The 13537-nt window shown below is 34.4% G+C and overlaps 2 protein-coding genes and 1 long non-coding RNA gene across 4 annotated transcripts in view; 1 reads left to right on the forward strand and 2 right to left on the reverse strand.

The window, feature by feature from the left end:
- Nucleotides 1-13537, forward strand: part of LOC140984804 (probable pectin methylesterase CGR3) — a 72426-nt gene that overhangs the window by 51840 nt on the left and 7049 nt on the right. The gene's annotated exons all lie outside the window — the stretch shown is intronic.
- LOC140984762 (DUF21 domain-containing protein At2g14520-like) lies at nt 1890-7612 on the reverse strand. Of its 2 annotated transcripts, XM_073452377.1 has the most exons (11): nt 7259-7610; nt 6560-6636; nt 6393-6476; nt 5512-5625; nt 5344-5430; nt 5006-5145; nt 4840-4927; nt 3933-4006; nt 3264-3391; nt 2217-2485; nt 1890-2127 (listed from the first exon to the last, which is right to left on the reverse strand). In XM_073452377.1, the coding sequence occupies exons 1-11, from the start codon at nt 7434-7436 to the stop codon at nt 2083-2085; spliced, it is 1284 nt and encodes a 427-aa protein (XP_073308478.1). In that variant the 5' UTR covers nt 7437-7610; the 3' UTR covers nt 1890-2082. The 2 variants fall into 2 exon arrangements, with proteins under 2 accessions (XP_073308478.1, XP_073308479.1); XM_073452378.1 differs by lacking the exons at nt 1890-2127; nt 2217-2485 and adding an exon at nt 2492-2949 and having other exon boundaries at nt 7259-7612.
- On the reverse strand, nt 10861-11527 carry LOC140984409 (uncharacterized). Its single transcript, XR_012176613.1, has 3 exons — nt 11288-11527; nt 11076-11181; nt 10861-10975 (listed from the first exon to the last, which is right to left on the reverse strand). It is a non-coding gene; the product is annotated as an uncharacterized lncRNA (long non-coding RNA).

Here is a 13537-nt window from a genome sequence, read left to right on the forward strand (position 1 = left end):
GTGGTGGAAAATCAAATGGGCAGCAAGGTTAAGAAAATCGAGTTCACCAAGTGTTTCCCCATCATTTTCATGTCCCTTTTGAACTCCTTGGGCAGTGCCAATACCCAACTCCATATCCCAAGTGCTATCTGTAATGTCTCTGTTATTTACTTCAGTGTTCAACACCTTTAGTGGCATTTCATTCTCATTGAACACAACATCTCGGCTGATCAAACAATTCTCAGCTTCTGCCCCAAAAAACTCTAGGCAACCCTGCATTTGTCTGCATACAACACACCCTCTCAAGAATGGTCCGATTCATTCTTTCTGCAAGCCTGTTTTGTTGAGGTGTTCCTGGTACGGCATAGTGCCTCGATATGCCTTCTCTTTTGCAATATTGATTAAACTTTTCATTCCAAAACTCAAGCCAGGAGGGGACTATCAATTAGTCAGGTATAGAACAAGGAGGACAATCAAACCTCCCCAAAGATTTGGATATGCTGACTCAATGGCATTTGCTCTTAGGGTTGCTGCTGATATTGAAGAACCATTGAGCTTTGAACAAGCTATAAACTATAAATAAAGGAACAAATGGATCCATGCCATGGACGAGGAGATTGACTCATTGATGAAAAATGAAACCTGGGAAGTTGATAAACCACAGAACCAGAAGTTGGTAGGGTGTAAGTGGATCTTTAAGAGGAAGGAGGGAGTTCCAGGGGTAGAAGGAGCCATATACAAAGCGAGGTTGGTTGCAAAGGGGTTCACCCAAAAAGGAGTGGACTACAACGAAATATTCTCTCCTGTAGTCAAACAAACCTCCATTCGAGCCATATTAGCTTTGCTGAATCAACCAGATATGGAGTTAGATCAAATGGATGTGAAAGCGGCTTTCTTGCATGGGAAACTTCAAGAGACCATATACATGAAACAACCAAATGGTTTTGAACAAGGTGGAGAGGGCGAAGTGTGCTTACTAAAAAGGTCACTTCATGGATTAAACAGTGACCAAGGCAGTGGTATTTGGGATTTGATCAGTTCATGGAAATGATTGGATTTACTCGGTCAAGGCATGATAGTTGTGAGTATTTCAAAGGGGTAGAAACAGGAAGCCAAGTATATGTGTTGTTGTACGTAGATGACATGTTACTTGCTAGTAAAAACAGATCAAACATTGATAAACTTTAAGGGAAACTCAACTCTGAGTTCGAAATAAAAGACTTGGGGCCAGCTGGTAGAATCTTAGGAATTGATATTATACGTGACAGAAACTGGTGTTGTCTCAAGAGGCTCATGTGAACAAAATCTTGGCCAGGTTTGGAATGGAAAGAGCTAAACAAGTACTCCACTAGCTCAACATTTTAAGCTTTCAAAGTGCACATGCTCCTCAGGGTGAGGCTGAACAGAGCTACATGCAGAAGTTGCCATATGCATCTTTCACCATATGCAATGTAGAGGAAAATGTGATCTTGTGATTAGTTAGGTTCCTCTTGTAATATAGTCTGCGAAGATATGCTCTAAGGTTGAATATTATTCAGCAAAATATGTCTGGATTTATTTTATAAGAGATTTTTTTATTGTATTAGTTATACAATTGAAGAATTTATTAGCAAAAATGATATCATATGACAGTATTTTTTTAATACATGGATGTTTTAAACTTTAAAAAAAATGGTGTTTGGCAACTGGCATCTCCATCTCAACATAAAATTTATAATGTAGTTATTTGTAATTTTAAAAAACATGAATTGAAAAGCATTATCCAAGAAGATACAAAAATGAGCAAAAAATGCATTTTTGGTGAACAAGTACAAATAAGTAGAAACAAAAAAGCTTTTATTATCTTTGATAAAAAGTATATTGTAGGGGAAAAAATCAAGAATAGTAAAAAATTTAAAGCACCGGTCAGATGAAATTTGCTTGAAACGGCCTCTATTTTGTTATCTTATCACTTCAATATAACTCTTTGACAAGACTTTGCAATTTGCACACACATTACAAGTAATACACAATACAGGCATGCAAATTGCAACTGAAACCACTTCTCGCAAAGATACATTCTGTAATATTTACTATACTGATGTGATGTCCAACCTGAAAATATTACAATTCTTCAACATGGTGATCAGTTTCATCAAAGATCTCCTCCTGCGATGAATCATTGGAGATTTCAAATCAGACAAGGTAAAAACACATTTCAGAACCAAGGGAATTTAACATATATATTATTACTTCACCTGCAATAGCTCTTCGATGACATCTTCCATGGTTATTATTCCTACGGCCTCTTCTTCTTCGGGGATTTTCGGCAGAGGACTTCCATCTATTTCCAGGATGTCTGAATACATGTTTTCTGTCCACTTCTTGCTCCTTTGAGAAACCTTGACAGGATTGTTGCCGGTGTTTGGGGAACTCTTCCATTTTTGTATAGGTACTTTTGTTTTGGAAATTTTATCCGGGTAAGGCTTCTCACTGTGAACGTCTATTCTCACATCTTTGATGTTCCCTACGATAGAAAACCAAGTCGATCATATAATAAGTTAAATCCAAGCATACATCCTAGAACAATAATCTTGAAGAGCACAGGATAACACCAATACATGGTGAAATTTGAATCCAAAACCCTACACGTATCGAATATATCCTAATTATAGTGAACTGTCAAATACTCAAATGGTTTCTTCTTCAAACATTACACATAGCCCCAACTTCTCTAGAGCCTAAATTATTTATACATCAGGCTGATTTTATATCGGACCAAGCTATAGTTTGGATGACGTCTCGTAAAGTCTTTTAGAAAATCAGCCAGAAAACTAAAAACACTTGAGGCATTTTGGGTTTCATTTTCCCTCACCCCTTTCCATTCCTGAAGATAAAACCAAACATTACACTCTAATTTTCAGTTTCTTCTCCCCAAAAATATTTCAACATCTTCAGATCTCCAAGTATTGTACTTTCAATTTAATATGTCTGTCATTCACAATAATACTCTATTAGTACGTCACATTGCAACTCAATATACTATTTTTTAAAGTTTTAAAATAAGCCAAACACTAGTAAAAACTAAATATATATGATGTCACATGACTAACCCAATACATCCTTACTTCTACAATAAAAAAAATCTCTTTCATAAAAAAAATCAAATATACACCGGCATTTTCCACTACATCTTTCAGAAACGCTTTCTGAAAATGGAAAAAACTAAACCAACCTTATCCTTTATGAGTCAAAAATAGTTTCTGGGTATAAAACACTGATCAGGAAAACCAAAAAGCACTTACTTTCTGAAGCTCCAGCGCTAGTAGGAAGGGCCATTCCTTTGGTGTAGTGTCTTAGAACAACAGCCATGTGACTGTGACCCTTCTGGAATTCATTCAAGATGTCATATAACGGCATGGTTTCTGGAACCCTATGACATAATACAAATACAATAGTGAGTTGCATTATCAGTTTCTTATCTAAAGAACGTTTCAGCTATGTCAATTCTACCATATCTCATAAGCATCCTGAAGCACAAGATCCTTACATTCAGGTGATAAAGGTGCAATATATTAAGCTAATTAATGTAATGAAGGTGTTCAAGCATCATTAAAAAATATAAAAGAATTGTGTCTGTATAAATCATGAATTCAGTGATAAAACAAGAACCAAAAAATTGTCCATGTGTGTGTGTAGAGAGAGGACCAAATGTTGTTGTAACCAGATGCACGCATTGTTACTAATTTGTAAGCAAAATACATTGGCATCAAACAAATAATTAGTAAATAAACTTGTCACCGGCACATCTCATTTTGGACAACCAATCACAAAACATATGAAATTCAAAAAATAAGGGCCCTCAAATACCTGAACATGGTTTTCTGTGCGAAGATCTTGATGAAGCAGTGTGTTGGTTTTTATAGTCAATTTAATTTCGTTACATATCCAAAGTTTCAAAATTGATAAGATACCTTGGAATTCTACGTATAGTGACGCTCTTCACTGGGATTTCATCCTCGGGACGGACCGTTAACAAGTTTTTGACCTACAAGGTCAGAGACAAAAAAATATATTGCTTAGATAATCTTATGTTAGCCAGAACTTGTAGGAACAACCATTTAAATATGCCATTTGGCCGGTTTAATGATGTCGAAAACTATGAGGGAAAAACTGAATGCATTACTTCATAGCTGGAATTATTCAAAGAAATGCTTTGAGTTTCAGTAATTTAAAACTATGTACACCTAGAGCAAGAAGTGCCACTATATGAACAGATTTCATAATATGGAGATCATGGCAAGCAAGACCACAATCATAAGAATAGCATATGGTATAATTAAATCTTCAAGTTAAAACTTAATCGAACCAGCTTTACAAACTTATGCAGAAATTCTTACATTATATTTGATGTTTCTGTAAATGAATAGATATAGTAAGACTCAAATCTGAGAGATCCCGAATACATGGCTTATGATTAGTTATGTAAAACAATTGACAAAATTGTGTTTTCCTAGCACAAGGCTTCAATAATTGTTAAGAAATATAGAAAATCTTTGCGAAAAAATTGTCAACGGTGTTGAACTGCAATAGTTATAAAAAAAAGATTTCCCCCAAAAGTAATCGACATTAACTGATTAGATAGTGGTACTATTGTGGGGCCATTTGAACTTATTAGCTCTTCTAAATGTTGACATCTATACCAACCAAGAAAACAAGCAATATCTATAACCCATCATTGCTCGATTACACCGGATGGAAAATCAGAATAACAGCCAATACCATGGCAACAACAAGCAGCAGTGCAGCATAAAATAGATATGAATTTAAGGTAGGGTAACTATTTACTCGATGAAATTGCACGTAAAGAGGAACAAGTACCAGAACAAGCCCTATGATGTTCGTGGGTTCCTCGAAGTAGACAGGAATTCTGCTATTTCCTTTTGATAGAATTAGATTCATCAAGAACCTTATAACAAATGCCAATGTTCTTGTTAGTATTAGCAACTAAGAGAACATGGTGGCTAAATACCAAAATATGCATCACCTATCAAGCTTTGCATTTATATCGATTGCAAAAGTTTCAGAAATTGGAGTCATAGCATCACCAGCAGTTTTATCACTGAGTTCAAGTGCCCCAGCAATGATCGTGGTCTCATCATGCGTGAGTTCTCCACCTTTACCTGCCTGCATACAAGCAGCGTTTGCTTTAGAAATATCAGGCAGAAAAGTAAAAAATCTCCTTATAAGAAAGTCTGCATAATGATGCAGATGCGGCACAAGCAATCAACTTAAAGGAAAACAATTTCATGATTTACAAAATACAAAGCAACAGAAACGGAAAACAAGAGATTCCACAAATGCTCATTGTTTATACATCCATACCTCATTGCCATGTAAATTAACAAGTGTTTTCAATTCAGCCCGACGAAATAAAGCTCTGTGACCATGTCCAAGCAGTAAGTCTAACAACTGGAAATCAGACAACATATATTGCATAAGTCTTTGTCTGAAAATGCAACTATGGAAATCTATGGAAAACGAAACAAGTACCTTGCTTATTGGATATGCAACTGGAAAACAGATCCAGACAAGGACGCGAACTACTGGAGCCACAGCTGCACCAATAGCAAGTCCATGTCTAGAACAAACAGATTGTGGAATGATCTGGTGAGACATAATCAGTTCATGCATATCATTAGCCTATCTCATCTAGAAGCTTGCTATTTTCTCCACGATAATAGTAACTTGAAAGTAAACAAGAATTTAATTTCTCGTGTATAATTCATATTTAGTACATAAAGGCTTTACAGATTCCTTATTTCCAAATCATTTATAGCTGTATGCATTTTAAACAACCTTAGTTTCTACACCGATCGAAGAATGACATAACAAGTCTTGGGACATTAGCATCATATAAACCACCTCCGTATTTACCGCTTATCCTTTCATTTTGGCACGTCTAAAGGAATCATATGAATGGGCTGTCCCCTTTACACAAACCTTTGTTTCCCCACCAATATCATAATGGCATATTAAGTCTAGGATATTTGCATCATATAAACCTTCAATTTTACTATTTATCCTTTCATTTTGCCGCACCTAAAGGACTCCCTCATATTTAGTCTTATACTTTGACACATCTTCAAAAATCAACACCCTTTCCAAATTTTTGCGTACTAAATTTATCCATCAATATTGATTCCATCATCAACTAAATCCAATAAGATCATGTGCTCATCCCAAACATATAATAAACGACCAACGATATCGTCATTTTTTTATCTTTTGTAGAGGTGCCTGCAAGTGTCATTGTAAGTAGATCTCTAGTACAAGACATCTTTGCTGATCAAACTAAATTCAAAGTGCTCCTAAGCTACTTAAATTCAACAGAAAGGTACTCGTACATAGTTAAACAACTAGAGATGACTTACCTCACCGAACAGCAATATCAAAGTTACAGAAATGAGAATTGCACCCCAAGCTAAAATTAGACCGTCAAGTAAAATAGGAAGTGCCTGAAAGGAAAAATAACTCGACAAATAAATCATTTTTGACAAGATTCAATAACTTTATGAAGCATAATGCCTTCACTATTCACCTCCATCGCAGCAGCATTGCAGAGAAGCAGTGTACAAAGCAACAAATGTTGATTCTTGACAACTGGCAATATCTTCACTGTTATGAAAAGATGATACCATAACATCAAAATCCATACCATCAGCATCCGAAAATTAAAGGAAGCACAACCAAATGACTGGCAGAATTGTCAGCCATATTCCAATTAACTTCTATAAATGTCCCGGTTTGATATCCAATTGCTTTTTAAGTATCAATTTATTTTACACAAACTCAAACCAGTGTAACTCTTACATCAAAATCATGATTCAGACACTGCTAACATGAAAAGAGAGAAAAAAAACTTTTACAGGGTAGCATGAATGTAAAAAAATCAGAGTACAGGAAAATTAAGAGGGAGAGTGATATGACGGTGGCAACATAGCTTCTTTTTGTTCCTGGTGTTAAAATTTTATATGTATTTTTTTTTATAATAAACTAATTTCATTATTAAAGTCCTTTTTTTGTTATCAAAGTAAACATCTTTTGCACCAAAACTCTCCAGATGATAAGGTTAAGTATGATTTTCATCCCAAACAGATTGAACACAAAGCTCCAACAGCACAGAAACTTCCCACAACCGTGATTAATCACAAATTCAGCACGCAGGTAACTTCAAACTCAAAACAATAACACTAAAAAAAAGAGGCAAAAAGAACATAGACGGGAAGATGAAGATTACGGGCATGCCGCCTGTCCTTGGGAGTTCCGGACTTGGCAAGCACTTCGAGATCGACAAGGCTGAGCGACATCAAGCCCAGAGTAAGCCCGGACATTAAGCCCGCAAACGCCACCAAAAGCACGATCCCAGCAATGTGAATGAAGAATCCCCCGTCGCAACATTTGTACTCCACCGCCATTCAACACCAAAACGGCGGCGCGCCACGAATTCAGCTGCTAAGTGTGCTACTATTCACTTCCGCAAGTAGATTTCATTGTTGTTGGAGAATCAATTCCCTGATTTTGGAGGAGGAATAATAGGATTTTCCAGAAGAATATTTACCAATGTGCGGGAATGCGAGGGAGGGTAACCGCTTGTATGATTTAATTTAATGTGATTTTAAATTTTTTTAAAAAAATAATTTATGATTTTTTAAAAAAATTATATTTTGTCGAAGTTTTTTTTCATTATTGAAATTGAGATAATAAATATTGATGTCGTCGAAAAATAATATTACCCAAAACATAAAAATATAAGTGATATAGACATCTACGTACGTGTCTCTCCAATAATTTTCGATAAATAAATCTGTTTGGATTGTTATTATTTATATCGTGAACAAACCTAAGAAGTGTCGAATTTACTCGGAAAAAACTCTGACGATCACATGATGAAGTTCTCACATAATCACATTGATTGAAATATAAAATGATAAATCTACTAATTTTATAATTAAAAGATCCACAAAATGATTAGGCTGAATATAACATATTAAATGGATTGAATAATTAAACTTGACCTATAACTCATCATATATGCTAGACCTGGTCAAGGAGCCGGTCTGACCCGGACCGAGATCGAAATTGGCCCGTTGATCACTGGCTGATTAACCATATCAACAGATTTGACCTGAATTCATAATCGAAACCGTCTTAAGGTGAACTCGACGGATCGTACTATTTTTTAAAAATACAAAATTAAAATAGAGTGATAGTTGTGCAAACAATACTTTTTATGTTTAAATAATTATAATATAGAGATGAGAATTAGGGATAACAATTTTGAGGATTTAAGAAATTGACTTCTCATTTTATAGAATAGTTATAACTTTCTCTTTCACTAAATTTTCGATCCATTTTTTTCAATTTTTTAAAGGGATTGACTTCTCATTTTATAGACTTGTAATCGCTTCTCTTTCACTAAATTTTCGATTCTTTTTTTTCAATTTTTTAAAAAAAATTTAAAAAGGGCGAATCGCATCCGAAACTGGCTGTCTCACAGATTTATATTATGAGACGAGTCGACATGATTTATATATGTAGTGAAATTAATATTTTTGGTATAAATATAATATTTTTCATAGGTCGGGTTGAATAGGAGATCTGTCTAACAAAGTTGACATGTAAGACGGTATCATATAATTTTTTATGACTTTGTAATTATCCTCTTAAAAAAATTTTTGTAATAGTATCCATATCATAAATTAATTTTTTTAAAAAAAATTTATTTAGTGCAATGTTTTCTTAAAATACAAGTATAATGTCAATATTAAGTTTTATTTTTGTTGCATACATAAGAAATCCACACACTCCCATTGTATAAACAAAGATGGTGTATTTGGATTGAGATATTTTAATTTATTATTTGTATGAATTTATATTGGATCAATTTCAATTCGACCTTTTATTAATTTAGTTAAATATAGTGGTAATTCAGATATGTTTGACATACATTCAAAATAAGTGTTATTTCAATTTTTTTTTATATCATTTCACAAATCAAATATCCTCCTAAAATTTAGGAGTGATCAAACTTAAGAAAACCCACCCAACCACGGACTTGAACCGCACCAAACCGTCACATTCAAATTTTTTTTAAAAAAATAAAACTATCAATTTCAAAATAATAATAATAATAGTAATATTAATATCAAAACCTCATTGTATATAATACAAAATAAAGTTAAAAATACAAAACGAAACTTGAGAAATAAAAATAATGATGATATTATTGTATATCAATTAATACATTCCCTTTACTTAAACATTGTTCACAATTGCCATCGCATTTGTTGATGCAACCCAGATGAGTAATGTCATTATCCACTCAATATACGACATGTGTGTTATATGGGTAAATCTTGATCGCTCATTCAACATTGATGTTTGGATTAGTGATCATGTTTCATCACTCAACACACGTATCATGCGTTGAGTGGATGATGACAATACCCATATAGATAGTATCTATCAAGCCTCATTGTCAACATTAAGCTACTATTCTCTTGAAAAACTTCAAATTTTTGGTGAAATAGGTAAGCCTTGTTATCAATTTATTAAATTATTTGTTTCTTTCGTTGCAAGTGGTTGAGTTGAACTCCGAAACTGCATGTTTCAAATTTTGATAATTGTTTCATCAAGTTTTATTTGTAAATAATTTTGATTATTTATTAAATTGAAAGACATTCTAAGTTCATTTACTATTTTTAGGCCATTTAATTTATGATTATATTGTATTAATAATTTATTTTTTGTTTCTAAGTTGTTCACTACAAAAAAAGGTTGCGACGATAATTTCGTTTGCGATGGTTTTTTACCGTTGTTACTAAGTCAGCCGTCGTTGACGTGTAGTGACGATTTTTCAAAAACCGTTTGCGACGGTTTTTTTCAAAAATGTTCGCTAATTTTAGCGACTGTTAAACTGTCGCTAAAATTTGAAAAACTGTCGCTAGACTCGCGACGGGTTTAGAATATCGGTCGCAAAATTAGCGACCGTTTTTCAAAAAAAATCGTTACTATATTTATTTTTTTAAAAAAAAATCATATATTTATTATATATTTAAATTTTATATATCAAAATTTATTTTTGAAATTTTATTTATAATATATTTTAATATTTAACAAACACAATAAATTTCGTTAATTTCGTTAACCATTCGTTTCGAAAAATAACATTAAACTAATATATATGCAACTGAATCCAATTAATTTTGTATATAAAACATATAAAATTTGTCTGATATGTCAACTAAGATGTGCAATAAAAATCATACACAAAATCTAAGAAAATACTATGGTGCCTCGGTCTCGTGATCGTCGTAACCGTCGTGGCCATCGCCATCACCATCATCATCATCGTCGTCGTGGCCCAAGTCATGTGATGACACAATACCCTTCTGTGAGTAATAGTGTCCATACAACGATATACGGTCGGGTGAAGGTCTGGTGACAAATCGGACGGCCTCCTGCTGTGAAGCGGCCGCTATGGGAGGAGCTGCGTGGATGGGAGGCTCTCTCGTGCAGCTGAAGGCATGGCTGCATACATGCTCCTTGAGACATGCCAGCGACCAGTAGACGTACTTGCTCTTCCAAAGAAGACATTAGAGTCCTCAACAACTCGTTCTCCTTCTTCGACTCCTCGAAGTTCTTCTTCGACTGCTCGAACTCCCTCGCTAGTACGTCCGACCATGCTTTTTCTGCTGTCAAATCCTCCCTCGATTTCTGGGTCTCCTGAATCATAGCTGCCATCGAAACCCCAGCCCTACTAGAATCTCCATGTTGGTGTGGAGCCATCTCTTCAGGATAAACTGTGGAGGTCATCGATCCACAACCATACATCCGCCCTTCGGCTCACATGTCACTAACTTGAACATTGTGTTGACCTCATGTGTACTGGGAGCTTTCGGAATGGTCCCATCCTCGTACGGGGTCAACGACTCGGCGATATATGTCTCCATAACTTCATGTGGGGTATAATATAATTTCTATTATTTATTTGAATTAAAAATATTTTAAAAGCTATTACATTTGATTACTTAAACAAATTTTGAAAATGAAACTTACATTCACACGCCATGATCGCTCGTCAACGAATGTCCCATCTACATGCCTATGTATGTGGACATAAAACTCCCATGACGTAGGGTCTCGTCCATGCTGTCGACGCTGCATTCAAAATTGAATAACAATAACATTAATATAATTACTTACTGTAATAAATATAATTATATGATGTCGAATATCTAACGTTGAAAGTAAATTAGTTATATACCAAAATATCTCCATGCTCAGCATATGATTTCAAGCCTGCAATATGCTTTATCGTGCCATTCCCTGGGCCTATGGGCTCGCTATTTCTGTTTTCTATGTTCTTGGAAGCCCTCGCCTTCCAATCTTCACTTTCCCAAGCAACATTCCAAGTCGCCCATTGTTCCTCGCTCACTGTCTGAGGATGCCGTCCATAACTTCTCCACGAATGTATGGTGTGGCGGTAAAGGTTACCACACCGTCTGAACCAATTTACAAAGTGCATTTATCTATATACAATATGTAGATCTAACATACAATTAAATAATACATAAATAAAATATCTAACATAGAGTTATACAATTTCACATGCATCTTAACAATAAAATATGTAAATGACATAAAATATTTATATTGCGTCTACACATCTAACACAAATGCTAACAAATTATACTATAGATACAAATACATATAGTACATGTAAGATCAATATATTTCGCAAACATATTAATATATATATATATATATGATAATGAACTTATATATTAAAAAAACTTGTTTGAAGCGTGACTTCGAAAGCTCAATCCTAAGATCAGATCTGCAAAATTAAACAAAAAAAAACATGTTATAATAATTAGAATTCAAGAGATTTGAGAAAAAAGACAAAAAAATCGGCCCTACTAGAAAGAAAAAGCGAAAACCGCTAGAAAAAAATGAATGAAGAGTGGGTATATATAGGCGATTAGCGACATTTTTCAAAAAATGTCGCTGATTTGAATGAGCGACGAAATTAAATTAAAAAATTGTGTCACAATTAACGACGACTTTTTGAAAAAACTGTCGCTAAATTGGCGGCCGCCTTTATAATTCCGTCGCTTTTTGATAAAATCGTCGCTAAATTGGCCATGGTTTTCAAAAACCGTCGTAACTTGGCCACGGTTTTGATAAAACCGTGGGTAAATTTAATTTAGCGACGGTTTTGTAAAAAATTGTAGATAAATTAGCGATGGAATTATAAAAACGGTCACTAAAATAGCGACTGTCAAACTAACCGTCGTAATTTGACCACGGTGTTTGGGAAAATGCAAATTAGCGACGAATTTTTAAAAAATCGTCAACTACGATTTTTCAGTTTTTGAAAAATCGTCGAACCATCGCTAAACGAACGATTTTTTTTTTTGTGATTAGACATTCTCTCCTCGTTGAAAAAAACGTATATCCGCAAAAAACCTTCTGAAACTACACATATATCCTGATATAAAATACCACGATTAAAAAATGTCTTTCAAATCGAACCTTACATAATAATTTGCTTTTAATCAACCGAGAATGTAATGTTAGTGCTAAAATACTTCTAGAATTTTTTTTTTATAAACTAGTTTCGAAAATTTTCTCAACCACATCCGTTAAAAAAAATTATCATTCGACTACTAAAATGAAAATTCTGCAGTTAAATAATTTTAATCGCGCCAAAGTCCTAGACTATGGTTTTAAGGAACACAAATGTAACCTCCAAAATCCTGCTAAATCATCAACATAGTAAAAGATGAAAATGTATAAAATAAATACTGTTTTACTCCTGACTCAAAAACATATAATGCGGAAAAACGTATAGTCCTCGGGTTAACGTGCACACACGCAGCTCCGCCTACTCAGTTTTTAGCGCCTCCAGCCTCCACAGCATCATGCCCACCTCCATCATTCACACCTAGTGAGTCTAAAGACTCAACACACTTGAACCGTGATAGCAAGAACATATACATAACATGCAACGATGAAAAGTACTGTAATTAAAATACATTTCATGATCTTAAAAGCATGAACTTAAACATAACATGTCAAAGCATAAACGTATCCATAACATATCTCATCATATCAACATATACGTATTCGTTTTCTTTTATTGAATTCAGATCATTAGTTATGCCTTTCGTATAAGCTCTAGTCGATGGATCCATCTACGCATAACCGCGGTACCCGACGACGGGGACATCAACGACAGTATTACCTCTACTGAGACTTGGCCTTACATGTTCGTGTTCGTGTTCGTGTTTGTATGAGTCACAACCAACTCTCCTCCTTTAAAAACATGTCATCGTATTCATCTCTTATAAAAATCATGCATATACGTACATTTTCTTAAAAACAAGCATGCAACGTATTTTTCGTATTTTCATAAAAATTCATGTTCATATTAACATATACATTTTAAACATGCAATCTTGGTGATTAGAGCGCTGTCAGGACTGCTAACTCGACCTGGGTTCAAAATGAT

The sequence above is a fragment of the Primulina huaijiensis genome, chromosome 9 (assembly GCF_012295235.1).
Source record: "Primulina huaijiensis isolate GDHJ02 chromosome 9, ASM1229523v2, whole genome shotgun sequence".
Lineage (NCBI taxonomy): Eukaryota > Viridiplantae > Streptophyta > Magnoliopsida > Lamiales > Gesneriaceae > Primulina > Primulina huaijiensis.

Coding starts and splice junctions, on each gene's coding strand:
- LOC140984762 (XM_073452377.1), bottom strand. CDS start 7,436: ATGGCGGTGGAGTACAAATGTTGCGACGGGGGATTCTTCATTCACATT. Junction 5,626..6,392: donor TGATATTGCTGTTCGGTGAG/GTAAGTCATCTC, acceptor ATGTCTCACCAG/ATCATTCCACAATCTGTTTG. Junction 4,928..5,005: donor ATAAATGCAAAGCTTGATAG/GTGATGCATATT, acceptor ATTTGTTATAAG/GTTCTTGATGAATCTAATTC.